Source organism: Ambystoma mexicanum, chromosome 6q (genome assembly GCF_040938575.1).
Source record: "Ambystoma mexicanum isolate Mex_15411 chromosome 6q, UKY_AmexF1_1, whole genome shotgun sequence".
Classification (NCBI taxonomy): Eukaryota; Metazoa; Chordata; class Amphibia; order Caudata; family Ambystomatidae; genus Ambystoma; species Ambystoma mexicanum.
Window position 1 is genome coordinate 234,444,207 of NC_090937.1, and position 22,094 is coordinate 234,466,300.

The window sequence follows — 22,094 nt, forward strand, 5'->3', positions numbered from 1 at the left end:
GGACTTTGTATTATCTCCAGTTGAACACTGTCCTTCAACTTGCCCCAACTGGGATGAGGGAGAGACTCCCCGAGCTCCCCTTGACCCTTCAATACTACAGTCTTATGGAAATGAACAGGGAGGTGCCTCAGAACATGATCTACTTCTCTCTTGGCTTGTTTCACCTTCCCAAGTTTTCCCATGCCCCTCCCAGACTATTACTGTTCCTGTTACCTTCTCTCTGGGAACGTAGGCTGGTTCTTTCTCTTGCTTCTTTTGCTCTTCTTCAGCCTGCTTGACTTTATGGACCATTACCGTTGATGGTCTGGGCAGAGGTTTCGGACCAGACGGTCGTGCAACCACCACAGTTCCTCGCACTTCCCATGCAATTGCCTATGCGGCATCGCAGTAGGCTAGTGTTGCCGGTCTCAGTGTAGTTCTTAGGCCCCACAGTGCACCTACTACGGTCCACCACCACATTGACTCTCAGCTTCGAGATTGTCGACTCTCAGCCGACTTGCGAGATGCTTTCCTGGTGTCCCTCGGTTCGTTCTTGTCACTCCACACTGCTGCTTTATTTCAGTCTTCGATCGCTCTGTTTCCAACTTGTGCGCTTTTTGGCACCCTCCTCGCTCACTGACTTCTTCCGGATGCCGTTCTCCTTGACCTTCTTTACTGTTTAGCTTAATTAGCTGGAACTGCCCCAGCGTAATGTCAGTTTGCTTGACAACAGCTGGTCGAACACTCTTGATGCTTGACTGTAGCATTCTCGGGTTCTTCTCGTCCCAGTAGCTATCATAGTGAGACTGCCCGACACATCACAGTAACACATTGGGCCTCATTACAACTTTGCCGGTTCAGAAACAATGGTGCCGGTAAGTTTACGGGCACAGTTGTTTCTGGACTGGCAAAGTCCAAGTCTGCTTGCCCGACTGGTTGGTACCTGGCGGTAACAGCAGCCATGGTAGGCAGACCGTCACGTAAGCACCGACACAGTTATTGACAGTGCTGGTGTTTCCGTGGACACCACTCCGATAGAGTCCTTTGGGACTCCATGGGAATGGGGCACAACATTTTACCGGCACCTGACTTCCCGGACCGGCAGGGGATTCCAACCCCGCCAGTCTGGGAATTCAGGCGCCGGTAAAATGTACAAGTCTGGCGGCAACCTGCCGGTTTTACCGGCACGGTTACCGCCAGACTTGTAATGAGGCCCATAGTCTCAGACCTTACTATATGTAAAGAAGGGAGGAGACAGATGCAAAAATGCTACACATGTTCTGTGCATGCCCTGTGGCGGGAGCATATTGGCTAGAAGTGGCGAATAGACTACAAAAAGTGGGGGTGGAATTGGATGCGCTCTCTCCAGGAGCTTGCTTTTAGGGCTGCTTTTCATGCCCAAAGGGCCGGAAACATGTTACTAAGCTTAAGGACCTAGCTTGTATCCTTGCCAAAAGGAGGATTGCAATGGCATGGAAATCGCCAAAGGGCCTTAGATAGGAGGAATGGTAGGAGGAATGGTGGATGGATCTGCATAGGTGGGGGGCTGCGGAATGGGTGGCATGGAAAAGGGCGGCAGGGTGGGACCAAACACAGGGCACAATGGAGCTTAAAGGATGGGAGGCCTTACTACAATCCCTGTATAGTAAGGAAGGCATAGAGGATACAGAAGTGAATGGTACTTAATGGGCAGATGGAAGCCTCTAACTGTTTGTAGGATGGTGCGTTTATGTGATAGAAAGGTAGCAGGCAGGACCGGGATGGGAGTGTTTTGGGAGGGGTAAGGAACGGTTATGGGAATGTTAATAAGTTACAGTACATTTTTATGACATGCTATAATGTACAATTGATGACGTATTACACGGTTATGTGCCGGAATGACTTACAACTGTATATTAAAATGAAAAAAACATATAAAAAATAAAATAAATCATATGTAGGGAAGGGTCGGGTGTTGTTACTACCCTGAGGGGTTGGGGCTGGGAGATAAAGAGGCCATGTCCCAGATGCACGTCCTTGTCCCCAGGAGGGGGATTTCTTCTGCATGTGATCCATCTGCATGTTACCACCCCTGCAGGGACTATCGGTTAGCGGCCTCACCTCCCTAGCCTCATGGAAAGGGGCTCCCCTCTGGGGAGAAGTGACGCCATCTGAAGGATCGTTGCTCCCCCAAGAATGTGATGCTACAGACATCACAAATTATGTCAGGTACGATAGGATCACAAAAGAAGTGCAACCGATATTCGCATTATACACATTATGCATCATAAATTTCCAGGTAAGCAAAGGATTACACCATTTATTTTTGACACAAGCAAAGACCTTTCGTACTGTATGACATCTGACATTCCCTCTAATGCACCTTAACATCTTGTACATCAGGAAATCCAAGTGTTATCTGACTATTGTTAAATTCCTTCCGTTTGTCACAACAAGCTTCCTCCAATTATCTATTATTGGCAATTGTTGATAGAATCCCAAATTTCTGCAATAATTTCTTCAGAACAAAGTGATATATACATTGATGTCATGTATATATTTGATGAGCAGGTACAACATATACAGTAACCCTGAACTGATGGTTGAAATGTTTTACAATATAAACCTTTTAAAAGAAGAAAACGTTACCCAAGCATAAATCCCCATATCAGTGGCAGTCCAATTAGAAAGTGCGAAAGAACAGCAGCGGTGCATGTTTCGACGATGCATGGACCCAATGACAGCCTTAAACAGACAGACTTCAGCTTCTTAAGAGCCTGGAAACATCAAAACAATGTTGAAATTATGTATAATGTAGGGGCATTAATTTCTTCAAATCTTTACATTGAAAGCCATTATTTGAATGTCAAACATAACAGACAGAATCATCTGAAGCGTTAATATAGGCACCTCATGAATTAAACTAACATTTTACAATAAAAGAAATGTACCTACAAAACAAAAAAAAGAATCTGGCCATGACACATTTCTTATAGAGATACACAGAGTTGTAAAGAGCAAACTCAATGTAGCATTTCCTGCAACAAGTACATCTTGGTGCAGTCCTTTCCTTCACCCATCTACAAGCTACCCCTTCTTCCCTGTGATTTCCAAAATACTGGCGATATTGGATAAGGTATGGAAATCGTTTCACTTTCATCAAATTACTTTCAGAGCAGTGACTATCACAATATCACAATATCAGTCAGCCTGTGGTGAATAACTTACTCACCTTCTAGATCAGGCCTTCCGAACCCAGGATATGTTATATATCTTCATAAGAGGTTTCTGTGACATGCGCACATTGCTGAGAATCAGCTAGGAGGATCTGGAGAAGGTGTGGAAGGCTGAGAGAATTAGAGAGCTCAAGCCTGGCGAGAAGCGGTGTGGGCGAGTGCGCATATGTACATATGGAGTTCAACCAGGAGGGCCTTTGTGATGGATGACACGCATTTGATCAGATCCTGGAAAAAACAGTAGCAGTTGTTGCTAGGACAGCCTGCAGATCGCTGGGCTTTAAGAGATTGCTGCTGGGAGCCCTCTGTGAGAAACCTGAGGGTACCCTCACAACTACTCCCCTTAGATCCTCTTCTCAGGTGGCCAGGAAAAGGCTATCGCTTTTGAAACCTGACCCTGCGGGTGGTGAGGGGAGGCAGGATCACTTGGGTGGAGGATCCTTGGTGATTCGGGTGAAGATGCCCGCAGGCGAGACACAGTATTCCCTGTTTCCATTCATCAGTCCCTGAAGCCTTTATAGGGCACTGTCAAACCTCCTCCCTTTTTCCCTTTCAAAGAAGCCTTCAGACAAATCATCCATAGAGAGACAGGGAAGAGAACAATGAGAACACCTCCTTATGTGGGCAGATTAGACACACAATCCCCGACTTTGGTGAATTAAGAAAGTGTCAAAATACATCCTTCCCTTCCCCTACTAACATAGGTTATTATCACTCTTCCCCACTGATATACACTCCAACTGTATCCCATTCAGGCCCCTTTAAGAATGGGACGAGGAGGAAGCGACTAGGAGCAATATACACTTCCACGTATCAACACCACTTTGGTACTTGGACGAGGAAGAGGACTGTGGAACACCATCCTAAAGGTCAGGCATGTCCCAGTAACAGAGGTTATTGTAGACAGGCAAAGGACTTTCACCTGCAGCCCCTTGAGAGGCTACAGGTATATATAAAAGGGAGTGACCCACATGCAGGAGGAGAAACGGCTGGGAAGAGAGAGCACTGTGAAGCAGGCTGGAGAGGAGAAGCCGGTGAAAAGGACGCTGCTGGTTGCAGGAGAGCGGGAAGGATGCCGAGACTGGAGAGAGCCGCAAGAGATTCAAGAGCCCTGCAGAGCTCCGAGCCTTGTGTGCCCAGCTCGAGCTGGGAGACACAGAAATCTCCACTACACTGCAGGAGGCAGCAAGGACGTCCGAAAGCGGCTAGCACGACTCGCCGGTGCTCCTGATGTTTGGAGAGGGAGCACACGAAAGCAGAATAGGATCGCACAAGCACCTGGAGGAGCTGCCGCATACCGGTGAGTGACGGGAAGAGAGCACTCAGACCGGGGCGCTCCGGGGACTTAAGGGCCAAGAAAGTTGCTGAACAAATTAACGCATATAGTGAATGGGTCTGGATACCAGATGGACATTATTGCGTACTGAGGAAGTTATCAAGCACTTAACACGTATTGAATGGTGAACTAAAGAAAAGCTATACACAATATATGAAAATACCACAAGAGTTAGGCGTAATTTTGTCTGGGGATTTTGTTCCTTGATCTTTATCACACAACTGGGAACTTTGGCCATTCTTGCATGCAATTACTATGACCCTGCATCATTATATCATCTTGGGGTGTTTCTGATCCAAGCCCAACCCGAGGAAATACATGATGGTGTCTCCTGATCTAACCTGCGTGACCCAGAACATGCAGGGTATAAACTCACTGATTAAACACAAAGCATTATTACATAAGGTGTACTCCCTGGATGCAGCCCTGGAATTTCTCCAGGAAACCCACCCACTAGCTAACAATGAGGCCTGCCTCTGCAATTGCGTGTATCCCATGATCAGTAAGGGTACCCCCCCAGAAAATCTTAAACGAGCTAAGGGATAAAGAAGGCAGATACGTGCTACTCAAAGCCATTTTGCATGAACTGTGAGGGGTCAGAAATGAGAGGCGGACACAAAGTTGTAATATTCTCAACATCAGACATCTTTATTAAAACAAAATTGTTGAAGGCCTCCCTGTCCCTATCCTAACAAGAGTTCCCTTACCTAGGAAACTCAAACTAAAGATCAGTCTGTGTCAAGTCAAAACGTATAAACTGTCCTTGTGTCCAAAATATACTAATCTGACCCCCACACTAGAAATGTTCAACTAAGGGTGCGTGGAAATATCTTACATTTACAATTGGCAAAAAGTGTTCATAATAAAAACAAATAAATAAATCCAACAGAAGTAACTTTCTCCAAGGAGAACTCCTTGGATCCAGATGGCGAAAGTGTCTCTTTCAAATAATATTTCTTTCAGGATGGCAAAAGTGTCTCTGGTATACCTCTTTAACATGTGCTTTTTAAAATAAGTATGTTTCTCTATACAACTTTGATGGACCTCCTGGTATACTCCTTTGTCAGGACTCCTCTAGTAGACTCTTCACGTCCCCTGGTATACTTCGCTGCCAGGTATCTTGTTACCAAATGTTCACTGCCTGATATATTCCTTTTATCAGGACTGCAATATCTGTTAACATAATACAGTTGCATCACTTCACTGTATTTCTGTTTGCTTGAGACATGACTTGTTCCAACTTTCCCCATATTGGCATCCCATATATGGAGACTTGTTCAAGTTTTGCTTTTGCACTTCCTTTGTTCGGTATTCAAATATTTGTATATATTTTGTTAGCTTACATGCCGGTCGGTATGCCCGGGATCCCTTTCGGTGGATTCACCATTGCTTCGTAGAGTCCCTGATGCGTGGCATGTCATTTCGATAAGGCTTCCTCCTCTCTAGGACAGCCTCCGTTACTCTGCAGACCTTCCACCGGCTCACCCGCAGCTTCTCTCTGCGAACGGGATCAGAGACTGCTGCCTCTGAGTGTGATTGCATTTCTGGTAGCTCTGTTGCTGCTGCCGGTGTTCTGTCGGTCTTGCAGCAATTCCCTGCAGCGTCTATCCTGGTCTAGTGCAATGCTGGTAAGCAGCTTGGATGATTGTGCGCTGAATTCCGGACTTGTCTGCCTTCTCACCCTCAAATGGTGTGGTCCACTTGTGTACCGCTTCCTTCTCCAGCTCTCTCTGCAGTTCAAGTGCGGATGGAATTTTTAAATGCACCCATGCACCCGTGATCTTTCAAAACAGCTAGTCCGCTCATTCAGACGGGAGTTTTGTTCAATCTGCATCAACTCCTCTTCCTCACCTCAGTGTCTGAGGCCTTATGGGTGTTGTAGTTCACATAATGTCTAAGTTTTCTACTGTGATCACTGAAGAAAACATTCTAGCGCTCCTGTGAGGGCCGGGCCAGCCTCTCACTATGAGTCTGGTCCCTCTGATTCCATCTCATGCTGGCTTTAGAGCCTAGCCTTTCTTTGCCTTTGTTATTCTGAATGCAGAGCTGGATTCTGTTCCTTTCTCGTTTAACATTTGCTGCAAAGCCTGATCTATTTGATTCTCTCATATGTTACCAGGCCGGCACAGCATGGGTTCTCTGCCCTGTTACACTATTCAAAGAGCCCCCCTGGCCGTTCTTTACCTCTCCTTTATCTCACTGTTTGCTTGCTTAATACATACCTCCTTGCTTGAACACTCAACATATTCTCCCTAACACAGCAATGGCAGCTGCAGTCTGTTTTAACTGCTATTTGTTCCGTGTCTTGAATTGGCCTCTTATTTCCGCTTTACTGTCTGCCGGGGAAAGGCATTTGCCAGTCACTGTCATAATGGTTCTACCGGGCCATAAGAGGGCAACAGCTAGCCAATATTGGAAGAACATGGGCATATTATGCCTGAGGCGGGCAACTGCCTTTCTAATGCAATGCCTACACAAGAGACACAACTGTTGCCTTTGTTTCTAACAGTAATTCAGTGGATGAAGAAACGCGAGAACACATATATTGCTTATAAATGAAGGGGATGATGTCACACTTGGTTTTGATCACGCCAGGAGCTAATTTCCAGCTGCAAATAAGCGATTAACTTTTAGACTTCTGGCTTTAAATAATGTTAGTATCACCTGGAAAGCACAGAGGTTGCTCAACAGGGTTCCTGGAACACGAGGGGTACCCTACTCCTGTGCATGGATGATTGGAGGGCATTCTTGCCGTGGTTTGGAGCCTGGCCCTTACAGCCATAATAGGGGAGAAGGGCATATTACTTTTGGTCGTACGTACCCTTTGAGGGTGGGCAGACATTGCCTCCTGCTTTAGCCCAATTACAGCTCTGCTTTGCAACTTTATCACACATACCTGTCAGATGGCATGTAACTCAATGCTACTAATGTTATCAGCCTCGGAAGTCTGGAATCCTTTGCCACATCAACTAGGGTACAGGCTTGCCACCTGAGACTTACCCATGTATGAGTCAGCATCTGTCGCCCTGCGGGGAAGACGCACAGAAAGAGCAGGGCACGGTGTGGGTTTTTCACACTTCTTCCTTGGGGTGGGCACAATTCACTCCGCATAGAAAGTGGCACATTCTGGGCAACATTCTCCCACTTTGACGATGTCACCCAAAGAGTTAAATTGGCCATTTGAAATACCTCTTACGACTTATTATTGCGCAATCCACACTGATGGGTTTAAGCACCTGTTTAATGTGAGATGGCAATTAAAGGCATTTGCCAGCGCACTCAAGAAGCACAGGACACCCTCTTACCAGCGACATGCCATGCTCACTCATTCTGATCACGAATTGCCATTTATCTGGGGTCATGTTAAATGTATTTATTTATTTATTACATGTGTAGCATCACGCAAAACCCACAAGCATTAAGGCACAAAGTAAACTGCATGGGGAGGACCACTTCCATTGGCATAAGTTTTTAGTTTTCAGCCACAAAATGGAAGATTTTAGCGTAAAAAGGCAGGTGAAATCACATTGCTTTTCGACTCTGGAAGAGTGTAAATACCTCGCGCAATTAGCGATTGCTGGCGGAATTGACAATGGCTTCCTCTGGACTCCGCACTCTTTTACCAGGTTTAATTTCAAAGGAGATCCCAGAGGAATCCCTTTCCTTATTTCCAGCATGAGAATCCATGCTGCCAGTAAGGCCGCATTTGTCTGGTGGAGCGGGAAATACAGGGGGTCCTGGTGTGTCCACTCGGCTCCCGAACTCCACCCAGAAAATGCACGAAAATCTGGCCAATTAGAAAAAGTGACAGTAATAGTTTTTTCCAACACTTTTTACGAACCAATTGACCTGGAAAATGCTGTGCTGCATCAGAAGCTGAATGCATTCACTCCGCATATTATCCCACCGGATGATTAAGCCAGGTGTTGAACACAGGTGTTACATATTCCTGTGCACAATCTGCATTTAGAGCATTAACTCACTGAGCTACCTTACAAATTATATCTCTTCTGGGGCTTTACCGTCTTAACCCCTTAACTGCCATGGGTATTTCTGCCAAGGCCTTTTTTGGTTATTTCGGTATGTCACCATTCAATCCCTTGTAACTTTTTTGTTACATAAGATATCTCGGCCAAATTTGGCCCCCTTTTTCCCCAAATGTAGGCGGTCATAACCTTTCAGACTTTGCCGGGGATTGTGGGTAATAAATTCTGGGGCGATTCACGCAAGTCAGATTCGGGGTGTCCTCTTTTCGGAAAGGCATGAGGTTCCCTGTTTTCCTTGGTGGCTTCGACACCATAGGCCCAAATCTGTATGTTGTCCACATGAGCAAAATCTGCTCTTCCGAAAGGCTTGGGGTTACCAGTGGGTTAGCCTTTTCCCTTGGCGCCCAGGTAGGTGCACCCACACATGTGAGGTACCGTTTTCGTTGGGACATCTGTGGGAACGCAGGATGGTAGGACATGTGTTGTTGGTGGCGTGTTTCAGTGAGTGTCCAGAGTGAAATGTCTGATTGTGTTTTTTCCACCGAATTTCAGAGACATTTCCCTCTGCCCACCCACCGAAACACGCCGCCAACAACAGATGTACTACCTTCCCGCGTTCCCACAGGTGTCCCGACGGAAACGGTACCTAATATGTGTGCGTGCACCTACCTGGACCCAAAGGGAAAAGGCTAACCCACTGATAACCCCAATCTAGCAATCTGCCCCCAGGGAGGGCTACATGAGATGCCCGACAATCAATTAGGGGTGGGGGGAGAAGGCCACCCCCTTTCCACTAATAACATCCATGGTGGTTCAGTGGCCCCCCCACACCTACCCAAAACAAATTATAATTTGTTTTATTTTTGTTTTTCCCCTTTCCTAGGGGCAGATGGGCACATGTGTGTGGCCATCTGCCCCCGGGGGGAGGGGGAGGGGCAAAATGTACTGCCCCAGCTTGGGAGCTAGATCTACCAATATTTGCAGTGGTCTGTCCCCCCCCCACCCCAAATGGATGGGGGCATCTCATGTACCCCTTTCTAGGGGCAGGAATCTGCCCCGAGGGAGGGGTACATAAGGTCTCCCCATCCACTCAGGGTGGGGGGAGAAGGCCACCCCCCCTTTCAAACACAAAAACTCCTGGTGGTGTAGTGGGTCTCCCCGGTCCCCCCACCCAAAACAAGTTATAATATATTTTTTGTTTTGCCCATTCCCTAGGGGGAGATGGGCACATGTGTGTGGCCATCTGCCCCCGGGGGGTCAAAACATACTGCCCCAGGCCTGGGGCGGTGGCTCTGCCAATATTTGCAGTGGCCTCTCCCCCCCACCCCAAATTGATGGGGGCATCTCATGTACCACTTCCTGGGGGCAGAAATCTGCCCCCAGGGAGGGCTACATAAGGTGCCCTATCCACTTAGGGTGGGGGGAGAGGGCCACCCCCTTGCAAAATCCCTGGTGGCTAGTGGCCCCACTCGCAGCCGCCCCCACCCGAAACTACGTTTAAAAAAAATATTTTTTTGTTGTATGCCCCCTTCCCTGGGGGCAGATGATCACCCATCTGCAACTCCAGGGTATTGCCCCCAAGCTTTATAGTAAGCAGCCCTCTCCCCCCACTTCAAAAACAGATCCCTGCACTACACACCAAACATATTCTGGGGGGGATAAAAGACATTACGTCCCCCCCACCTACAATTTTGCGGGGGATTTGTTCCCCCTGCCCCCCCCCATGTCCTAACGCCCATGAATGGAGTTATAACTTTCTCCCAGCTTTCAGCCCCTCCCACATGATCCTCCCTCAGAATACCACCCCCGGGTAAGGATCAGGTAGTGGCTGCTGTCCCCTGGCCATGTGGGAGGAGATTGTCACCGGGGAATGAGTTATGACTCCATCAGAGTGCAAACTCACCTTGGCCTCAATTTACTCACCTGATGACAAGCAAGACTATTTTTGGCAGTTTTCTCAGGGGTATTGGTGGGCTTCGCTGAAGAGGAGGTGAGAGTGGGAGGGGACTTCAATTGCGTGGTAGACCGAACTTTGGACAAATCTTTAGCGCCAACACCTAATGATAAAATAAACTTCCTAGCAATGACCACCCTCGTGCGTGACAACTCTCTCATTGAGGCCTGGCGTTTTTTCCACCCTGGGTAGCAGGAATATACTTTTTACTCAGCGGTGCACAAGGGTCTCTCAAGGCTAGATATGTTATTGATAGCATCTACTCTCATCCCGACAGTGATAGGGATAGACATTCACCCTAAGGCCCTCTCCTACCACGTCCTGCTTAAATTTACAGCAGACCCTATGGGTGTTAAACCGTTATTCTCAGAGACGTTGCTATGGAAGCCCACGTTTCAGAATCCATAACTCATTACTTTCGGGGGACAATGACACTGGGGATCGAGAATTCAGAACAGTGTGAGACGCAGGGAAAGCTGTGACCAAGGCAACCATAATAGAGCAATCACCCGCTATTGTGAGGGCCAGAAAAGCTCATCAATCTCTCCTAGAGAGCGAATGTCAGGAGAAGGAACATTTCCTGAGGGGGTACATTCACTCTCTCCGAAACCTTCTGGTGGCGAAACAAGCATAGAGACCCATACCATGCAACGTGCAGCCCACTCTATACTGCTCACAAAACAACATTACTACGCCAAGGGCAATAGGGCGAACAAGCTTCTAGCGGCCAAATTGAGGAAAGCAGCCACCTGCAACTGCAAAGGCGCCCTTAGGAATGCAAGAGGGGAATGGTTGATCAACGAACTCCTAAAACAGCAGACTGTCAGAAAACGCTCCAGGTCTTGTATCACCCCTGCGGTTCACGTGTCTCATCCTCACCAAAAGCTTCTGTCCCGTTATACCACCATACAGAAGGCGGGCTTGCGGTATCCACGCTCTACGCACGGAACACATTTGCGTCGGGAACTGCGTTCCCGACGCCTCACGTGGAAGTTGCCATGGAGACTACGTCAGTGGACGCAGCATCTTCCACGTGATAGAAAACGTGTTGGGTCACGTGACCATCTTGGTGCCGGTACTTCAAGTACTTAATGATCTGGCGCCCACTTCTCGCTGCTTCTGATCCAATAGTGACAGCGGTTTTTTCTTGCTCAGATTTAGTGGTTTTGTTTGATCTCGGATTACGTTTACTGGATTGCTCTTGGATTATCCTTACCTGTTCTTGTATCTTGACCTCGGATTGTTTATGGATTATTCTTGCCTAGTGATTTGGTTTTGTCGAAATCGGACCTCGAAGCTTGGGAGACCTCTTACCTTCGTTCTTTCCTTCCTTCCTTTTCCCTCTCCAATCCCTTCCCTGTCCTTCCCCAGGGTGCTGTAGGCGTCCTCGTGCCGGCGGGTACAGGCTTGGTGCTGGACTAGAGACTTCCTGAGCACCTTTTAGGCGTCCTCGTGCCGGCGGGAATAGGTGGTTGCTGGACTAGTGACTTCTTACACCTTGGATTGTTTGGTCCACCGAACAGAGGGCAGATACCATCACACTGTTCCTACAGGAAAGAAGAAGGACTTTGCCAGGGACGTTCACTTCCAGGGAAAAAAGGGTAAGAAACCTACCTTTCCTTACCATTATTTCTTCCACTCATTCTCTGGTACTGATTGTCTTTTCTCTTCTTCTGGTCTCCAGAGTACCCCAGTATAGAGGACATTCTTGCATGAAACACTTCTGGTTAAACCGTTTTCTGCAGGTTAGTCTGTTGAGATTTTGTTACGTGTTCTCTTGAAAGGGGTGTATTTGATTGTAATCAGTATAATATTCTGCAGTCGTTGGCTGGAACCTGGAACCATCATCTACCGGGAAGTTGCGGGCCGCTCAGCTCTACGATCCCAACGACTCTACACCATCTTCCGATCAATTGGATTCTTAGACTGTCCTTTCGTACTCCTGAGAATCACATTGGTAGGAAGAAATATATTCTTCACGACGGGTCAACGCGGAACCAGGTTCCCGGAATTCTGACAGAATCAGAAGCCCTATTATGGATGCCGCGAATGACCCGTTGGCCGTTTTGGTTCAGTTAGTGGCCGACCTACGTGCCGATATGACGGCCACCCAGGCTGACACCCACCGGCGCATTGATGAAATGCAAGCCGGTATCAGGGAAGTGGTTACAGGAATACCATCTTTGGCCTCCGCTTCCGCTTCAGGTCAGGCAGGGCCTTCGGTCAGACCTGATTCTACGCATGTGTACATGGCCGCTCAGTTCCCGCTTGCTCCCCCAGAAAGGTTTACTGGGGATCCAAAATCCTTTCGGACATTCATTAACCAATGCAGACTGCATTTCTTGTGTCGGCCTACCTCGTTTCCTGATGCGACTACTAAAGCAGCCTTTGTCTTATCTAACCTTGGAGGTATGGCCGCGGTTTGGGCGAATCCTTTGTTGGAACAAGGCAGTCCGCTGTTGTTCGACTGCGATGCATTGATCAGTGCTATGACGAGGGTGTTTGATACTCGCTACAAGACTCAGGCCACGGATCTGGAATTGCTGAATCTCCGTCAGGGGGACACTCCTTTATTATCGTATTTGGCTAAGTTCAATCAGTTGGTGGCTGAAACTGGTTGGCCGGAAGATAAGAAAGCCGCTCTGTTCTATAAAGGACTGTCGGATACGTTAAAGGATACCATAGCTACGGTTCCGGTGGTTCCTACGTCCTTTTCTGATTTCTTGGATCTAGTACTCCAGATTGATGCCCGACGTACCGAAAGAAAGGGGGAGAAGAGAATGATTACGGTCAATACCACTATATCCCCAATCCCTGTTTCTGGCGGTGACGAGCCTATGCAAATTGGGGCAGTTAGGGGCCCGCTAACGACAGAAGAACGAGAACATCGTAGACGGAACAATCTGTGCTTTTATTGTGGTTCCTCTACTCATCTGCTTAGTGCATGTCCAAAGAGACCCCGCAAGTCGGGAAACGCCAAGGCCCGGTCGTAGAAGGAACCCCTACGCCGAGCTCTTCCCTGCAGGGTTCCTCGTTGTCCACGCCTTTTTACATTGACGTCATGTTGAGTTACGATCAGGTCACTCCTTGGAGTTCTGCAGCTGTTCTTGACTCAGGGGCAACCGGTAACTACATTGATGCCCAATACGTTCGGAAATGGGGTATTCCCTTGTTGTCAAAAAGTGTTCCGGAGGTAGTCAATGCGGTTGACGGTTCTACCCTACTTTCGGGGCTTGTTACTGAACATACCATTCCGTTGTTGTTAACTATTGGCGCCGAGCATTCGGAAATCATCACATTTGACGTCATTATGGCACCGCAATACAAACTCATCCTGGGTTTACCGTGGCTCAAGCTTCATAACCCGGTCGTTAACTGGGAGACCGGGGTTATAGCTTTCAGTGCTCAGCAACGCCCTCGATCCTGCAGTTCCCTAGAGTCCATGTATGAAGTACCTGAAGCTCCTAGTCGGGCGTTGTTGAACTCTGTGGTTACAATCGGAGCTGTTGTTAACACCGTATTACCTGTCGAATACACAAGTTATAAGGACGTCTTTGACAAGGGGAAAGCAGAGATCCTGCCGCCTCATCGGCCCTATGATTGCCCCATTGTTCTCAAACCGGATGCCAAGACACCTTCGGGACGTATCTATTCCCTTACACAAAAGGAAGAAGTCGTCCTTAAAGAATATTTGGATAAAGCCCTCGAGTTAGGTTTTATTCGGCCTTCTCACTCTCCATTTGCTTCACCGCTCTTTTTTGTACCCAAGAAGGAGGGGGACTTAAGACCTTGTATTGATTATCGGGAACTCAATGCAGGTACTATCCGTAATCAATACCCAATCCCGTTGATTTCTGTCTTGCTGGATCAGTTAGGGTCTTCAGAATTCTTCACCAAATTAGATCTAAGGGGTGCGTACAATTTGGTCCGGATACGTCGAGGGGATGAGTGGAAAACAGCCTTTAAGACACGATATGGCCTATTCGAGTATTTGGTGATGCCATTCGGGCTTTGCAATGCCCCGGCCACATTCCAGAATTTCATCAACGACGTTCTACGCGACATGATCGACAGATTCGTTATTGTCTATTTAGATGATATACTCATCTATTCTCCATCCATGGAAGATCATGTACGTCATGTTTCACAAGTCTTACAACGCTTGCGGGAGCATCGTCTTTTTGTCAAACTGGAAAAATGTGTATTCCATGCGAGTGAGGTCGAGTTCCTTGGATATGACATCACCAATAAAGGAGTGCAGATGAGTAGCAATAAGGTGAAAGCTGTCTTAAACTGGCCTGTACCAACTTCAAGGAAGGAGTTACAATCATTTCTGGGGTTTTCGAACTTTTACAGGCGGTTCATTAGACAATTCTCTTCGATTGCTGCACCCCTCACCGAATTGACCAGTAACAAGAAACCTTATTTATGGAACGATAACGCCCAAATAGCGTTTGAGTCTTTAAAAGCCGCGTTCACTACAGCCCCGGTGTTGCTACACCCAAATGTCAAACGTCCATTCGTTGTCGAAGCTGATGCTTCGGATGTCGCGGTAGGGGCTGTCTTGTCCCAAACCTGCGCTGATACCAAGGAGTTGCATCCAGTCGCCTACCATTCGCGCAAATTAACGCCCTATGAACGTAACTACACCGTTACTGAACGGGAATTGTTGGCCGTAAGAGACGCATTTATGATCTGGCGTCATCATCTCCTTGGGACGGAATTACCGGTCCAGGTTTTTACTGACCACAGAAACCTGTTGGCGTTGCAGTCCCTGACGTGCACCACTGCGAGACATGCCCGTTGGCATGAATTCTTTTCCATGTACAACTTTAGTTTGACTTACCGCCCAGGTGTCTTGAATTCCAAGGCGGACGCGCTATCCAGAAGCCTGGGTAATGATGGTTCACGTCCACAGGATGGGTCTTTGTTATTACCTACACAAGTGGTCTGTAGTTGTGTTCTACAACCCACTTTGAAGTCAACGCTCCAGAACTGGGTTGATAAAGAGCCCACAGAACTGGCAGACTATAACATGGATATTCTGCATGGTCTTCCTTATGTCCAGGGTCGAGTTTATATGCCTGATCAGGATACCCGGTGTACAGCTATTTCTTTGTGTCATGACGCTGCTATCGCAGCGCATCCTGGTTCCCAGAAAACTCTTGAACTCCTCAAACGCTGGTGTTGGTGGCCTTCCATGCGAAGAGACGTCTCGCAATATATCTTGACCTGCGCCATCTGTGCCCAGTGTAAGTCCCATTCAGCGAAACCTATGGGGTTATTACAACCATTACCAGTGCCAGCCAGACCTTGGGCGATGATTACCATGGACTTTGTGGTGGAGTTGCCTTTGATTGATGGGTTTGATACCATATGGGTGGTGCTTGACAGCTTTTCTAAAATGTCTCTCTTTGTGCCTTGCCAAGGCCTGCCATCAGCTGCTAAGCTGGCAGAGTTGTTCTTGCGACATGTTTTCAGGTTTTTTGGGTTGCCTGAGATTGTGGTTTCTGACAGGGGGTCCCAGTTCACGTCGCGTTTTTGGAGGCATCTAATGTTCTCTTTGGGGGTAGATGAACGGTGTTCCACAGCGTTCCATCCCCAGACGGATGGTCAAACAGAGCGGGTTAACGCTACCATGGAGCAGTACCTCAGGTGTCTCATCCTTCAACATCAGGAATCCTGGCTAGCAGTTCTTCCTTTGGCGGAATTCGCGTATAATAATTCCAGCCATTCATCAACGGGAACATCGCCATTCTATGCCTTGTATGGGCAACACCCACGCACCCTTCCTCTTGATTGGAATCTACCTGAGGATTGTCCGGCAGTTCAATCTTGTATCAAAGATTTGTCTCTGGTCCGTGATAGGGTGCTGGAACATCTGAAACAAGCACAAGAACAGGCGAAGAAGTACGCGGATCGGAATCGCCGTCCTGCACCCGTCTACATTCCAGGTACACGGGTATGGTTGTCCACTAAGAACCTACGCATTCCAGGTCGACGATGCTTGTTGCCACGTTTTGTAGGTCCTTATGTTATAAAGGACGTCTTGAGTCCATTGGTGGTCAAATTAGAACTTCCGCACTCTTGGAAGATACATCCGGTTTTCCATGTGTCCATGGTTAAGCCTTGTGTAGACAGCACCAGGATACCGGCTTCTCCGTCTCCGATATTGGTTCAAGGGGTGGAGGAGTATGAGGTCAATTCCATTCTTGATACCAGGGTTTCTCGTGGTACCAGGTATTTCTTAGTGGACTGGAAGGGTTACGGTCCGGAAGAACGGACATGGGAACCGGAGCAGAATGTGCATGCCCCGTTGTTGGTTTCCCAATTTTTGGCCTCTCGGGGGCATGGGGGTCCTTTGGGGGAGGATACTGTCAGAAAACGCTCCAGGTCTTGTATCACCCCTGCGGTTCACGTGTCTCATCCTCACCAAAAGCTTCTGTCCCGTTATACCACCATACAGAAGGCGGGCTTGCGGTATCCACGCTCTACGCACGGAACACATTTGCGTCGGGAACTGCGTTCCCGACGCCTCACGTGGAAGTTGCCATGGAGACTACGTCAGTGGACGCAGCATCTTCCACGTGATAGAAAACGTGTTGGGTCACGTGACCATCTTGGTGCCGGTACTTCAAGTACTTAATGATCTGGCGCCCACTTCTCGCTGCTTCTGATCCAATAGTGACAGCGGTTTTTTCTTGCTCAGATTTAGTGGTTTTGTTTGATCTCGGATTACGTTTACTGGATTGCTCTTGGATTATCCTTACCTGTTCTTGTATCTTGACCTCGGATTGTTTATGGATTATTCTTGCCTAGTGATTTGGTTTTGTCGAAATCGGACCTCGAAGCTTGGGAGACCTCTTACCTTCGTTCTTTCCTTCCTTCCTTTTCCCTCTCCAATCCCTTCCCTGTCCTTCCCCAGGGTGCTGTAGGCGTCCTCGTGCCGGCGGGTACAGGCTTGGTGCTGGACTAGAGACTTCCTGAGCACCTTTTAGGCGTCCTCGTGCCGGCGGGAATAGGTGGTTGCTGGACTAGTGACTTCTTACACCTTGGATTGTTTGGTCCACCGAACAGAGGGCAGATACCATCACACTGTTCCTACAGGAAAGAAGAAGGACTTTGCCAGGGACGTTCACTTCCAGGGAAAAAAGGGTAAGAAACCTACCTTTCCTTACCATTATTTCTTCCACTCATTCTCTGGTACTGATTGTCTTTTCTCTTCTTCTGGTCTCCAGAGTACCCCAGTATAGAGGACATTCTTGCATGAAACACTTCTGGTTAAACCGTTTTCTGCAGGTTAGTCTGTTGAGATTTTGTTACGTGTTCTCTTGAAAGGGGTGTATTTGATTGTAATCAGTATAATATTCTGCAGTCGTTGGCTGGAACCTGGAACCATCATCTACCGGGAAGTTGCGGGCCGCTCAGCTCTACGATCCCAACGACTCTACACCATCTTCCGATCAATTGGATTCTTAGACTGTCCTTTCGTACTCCTGAGAATCACATTGGTAGGAAGAAATATATTCTTCACGACGGGTCAACGCGGAACCAGGTTCCCGGAATTCTGACACAGACATAGGGCATCGGCCAAACATTCGGACGACCTCGTCCACACCCGGGACTTTATCGCTCAGCTGGCCCTCCCCCAAATGTCCGACAAGATTAAGGACCTCCTTGAATCACGTATAACTGCCTTGGAGGTTGCTCTGGCAATTTACACCCTTCCACTGGGGCAAGCCTCCGGCTTCTGCAACACATTTTTATAAAACCTTTGCTCACATTCCAATTCCCCCACCTGACTAGGCTGTTCAATTCCTTCTTGGAAACAGGTAAAGTCACTGACTCCATGGCTGAGTTTGCCACTTCCCTACTTTTGAAACGAGGGAAGAACCCCGAAGACTGTACTTCTTACTGCCTCATTGCTCTCCTAAATCCAGATGCCAAAATATACAGTAAAATACTTGCGTCCAGAATAGGTGAGGATCTCCCACACTTAATTAATGGAGCCAAACAGGCTTCATCAAAACAGGAGCCACAGAGGTGCACACGATAATATTAGCAGGGTAATAGATCTCATTGCTTTAGTTACCCACGTTCCAGGCGTCCTATCACTCCTCTCTCTGGACGCACACCACGCCTTTGAAAAGCATGTCCTGGGACTATATGGTGTTACTTCTACCGGCATATGGCTTTGGTACGAGTTTCTCTAAGCTCATTGTGGCAAATTTCCAGATCCCCACCATGAAAGTCAAGGTGAACGGCCAATGGTCCCCCTGATTCGCCTAGGAAAGGGAACTAGACGGGGCTTCCCTCTGTCCCCTTGGGTATTCACTCTTGCAATGGAGCCCTTGGCACAGAGGATTCGCCTTCATCCCTGGATCTCAAGGCTCACCCATGAGGAAATCACCCACAAGGTGTCATTATATGCCGACGATGTTCTGTGTTTTCTCTAGGACCCACTAGCATCCCTTTCGGCACTGTTGAAACAGCTAGGGCATTTCGGCTTCATATCAGGGTTTCATATTAACCATAAAAATTCCACAGGCTTAAATATGTGCATGCAATCAACAATGTCTAATCACACGTTACTAGACAAGGGTGACAGATCAATGTGAAAGATTTCATGAATTGTAAAACAACATATGTTATTTATATCATTGTCTGCATTTGTGACAAACTTTACATAGGATTACCTTAAGAGAACTACGGATAAGAATAAGGGACCACCTAAGCAGCCTGGTCACTTCAGAGAAGAAAACGGCATTGGCTAAACATTGGAACAAAGAACACTCCAAAGACAAGACAACCAATGTGAAATTCTCTGGCACCAGACACACCAAATTATACCAAAGATTTGGCGATCGAGAAAAGAGACTACGACAAGAGGAGGCCAAGATGATTTGCAATTTGAGGACCATCAGAGAAGGTCTCTACACGGACAATGAAATGCACTATTTCCTATGAATACAAATAAATACCATTTAACCATCGCGGCTCACCCTCTATATACAGTACAAATGGATGAGTAATGGACACTAAACACTAAGGCACGCATAAAGCAGGACACAGTCTAATGCAAAAAACAGACACCTCACAGCCTCAATGTATAACTCCACCTGATCATACAATTCGACATTTCGTATTACTGATGTTTCACCCAACCACCTATGGTCCAAAATTAGTTATAAGCCCCATACGATGGGAATTCTCTACATTACTGACTTAAATTGTTGTAAGTGCAACAAAATGGCCACTCACTATAATGCTGACCAGTAAGGCAACTATTCACGCTTATGACGTCAGCACGGTCCTACGCGTAACGGGTAGCTACCACAGAAACTAGTCTCAATGTAACAGTGCTCCATGATCCACACTGAGCACAACCATCCTCCAAGAAGTTATCCCGCACTCCATCCATATGGTAAGAATGAGAGACCATGCTAATTCTGCAAACAAACCGCAATATCTGAGTGGATAACTAACACTAGTTACAGAATACTGCGACAATATTTAAATATGCCTACTCTCCTCGCAGCATTCAAAATGCATGATGTCATCGCGTCTTTGACGCGGGACGTCCACGTACCGGATAAATAATGATCCCAAGATGGCGGTGCTCCAGGACATGCACAGAGCACTGTCATCCTCGAGCCAGTTACCGTCACTCCATCCACAAGTTAAGAACTTAGAACAGTTCCAGAACCTGAAAATAGACGCATAATAGGGCAACGCTTTAAAGCAATGGTCAACCTTCTAAGGCTAACTGGACCACGCACTAAAAACAAACTTTCTAGGACAACAGTTTTAATTTAGCTGCTTAATTCAAGCATTCTACCACAATGGGGACCGCCAACACATCGTGCAGAGGGTAAACAGGAGACAATATTCATTACACATTGCCCTCCACCACTATGAGAAGCAACATTGACCACATCAGTAACAATTACTAAATACATATTGGGCCTCATTACGAGCTTGCTGGTCCGATGCAACGGTACCAGTAAGCATGGTTGCCTTTCATTCTGCCAGATCTGACCTGGCGGAATGAAAGGCACCCGCGAGCACAGCATGTCGGATACACCGGCACCATCATAAACGGTGCCGGTGCATCCGACCTCCCCATTCCCATTGAGCCCTATGGGGCTCAAATGGGAATCGGGAAGATTTTTTTCCGGCACCCAGGAATGGGAAAATACCGGGTTCGGCAAGGCCCTAATGACCCGGTAATTGCCCATTTCTGGGCACCGGAAAAAAATGAATACCGGCGGAAGGGCTACCACCAGCCTCATAATGAGGCCCATTGTCTCCTTTTACTAAGAACCATTTTGACCAAATCGAATAGAAATAGCTTGCGGCAGTGGTGTGCTGAACTTACGATCCAACTACAAGGAGCATATGGGCAAACATCAGCCATACTATTGCACAATAAGATGTTGCATAGCACTAAAATAGAAGAGCACCTGGTCATACTGAATTACTGCAAATCACAACAACCCACCAGCAGGCATGTCTAATGGCACGGACCTAGGATTCACATAACAATGTTGCCTCCAGATCGAACGATTATGGACAAAATTCAATATTTGCTTACTAATAATGAATAGTCACACTATGACCGAACCCACGAGAACACTGCATGACTCAATGTCACCAGACACAATGATTAACAATAAGACTGTATATAATTGACCACTCCTTACCTCCCAACTCTCCTGTTTTTTTTCTCCTCCTCTCCCTCTATGCATTCCTTCCTCCACACTATTTACAGATGACATTGTAACTTAAACTAATGTTAAAGAATCTATGAATGCAATGATATGTACAAAACCAATATAATTGACTCGATGAAATGCATGTTTAAAGTGTACCAAATCAGGAATCTGTAACCTGATATAACAGATGTAACGAATGTACAACAGAATACCAATTAATGATCAAACTACTGTAATAAATGCACCAACATCAATTGTACACAACAATCAAGTGTACCATGCAATGCCTTGACAAAGCCTGATAAAGGCCGAAACATAAGCACGTGCAACCACCAGATCTGTATGATCATTTGGAGTTATACAATTAGGCTGTGAGGTGTGTGAGAAACCTGAAAGTGTAGCCCTGACCAGTACCCAGGGGTCTGTCATCCAGGTGGCCAGGACACGGCCATCGCTATCGGATCCAGTTCCTGGGGGTGCACTAGTGAGGGAGGATCACCTGGATGGGGGTTCTTCGGGGAGTGGAAGTGGGACACCGAAGGGTGAGACGTGGTATCCCCCTTCCTTCAACACATTTTCCCCATCCTCCTCGGTTTTGACACTTAAAAACACGGTCTCCCACCCCCTTTCCCAACACGAACACTTCCCCACAACATGAAAGACAACAGACTAACACCAGAGCCGTTTACCTGACCTGTTCCCAATGCAAGGGTCAGGCAAAGTCAGGCAATTCACCAGAATCACACACATCTGACAGCCTTTTCCCTTTGCCACAGGGATAAAAGGTGGAACAAGAGAGCACAGCACAAGCAAGGCAGACCACACAACGAGTCAGCTATCCAGACCCGACAGTTCAAGAGGAGGAGAAAGGCAGAAAACATTGAGAGGCCGACGAGAAGAGACACGACC

The 22,094-nt window shown here is 47.4% G+C and overlaps 1 protein-coding gene across 6 annotated transcripts in view; it reads right to left on the bottom strand.

Annotated features, from left to right (window-relative positions):
* Positions 1-22,094, bottom strand: part of LOC138515929 (sodium/hydrogen exchanger 9B2-like) — a 1,072,421-nt gene that overhangs the window by 479,563 nt on the left and 570,764 nt on the right. For all 6 annotated transcript variants that reach the window (XM_069630694.1, XM_069630697.1, XM_069630696.1 and 3 more), the window contains one exon: positions 2,608-2,735. In XM_069630694.1, the coding sequence (XP_069486795.1) occupies positions 2,608-2,735 (128 nt within the window). The remainder of the gene's footprint in view (positions 1-2,607; positions 2,736-22,094) is intronic.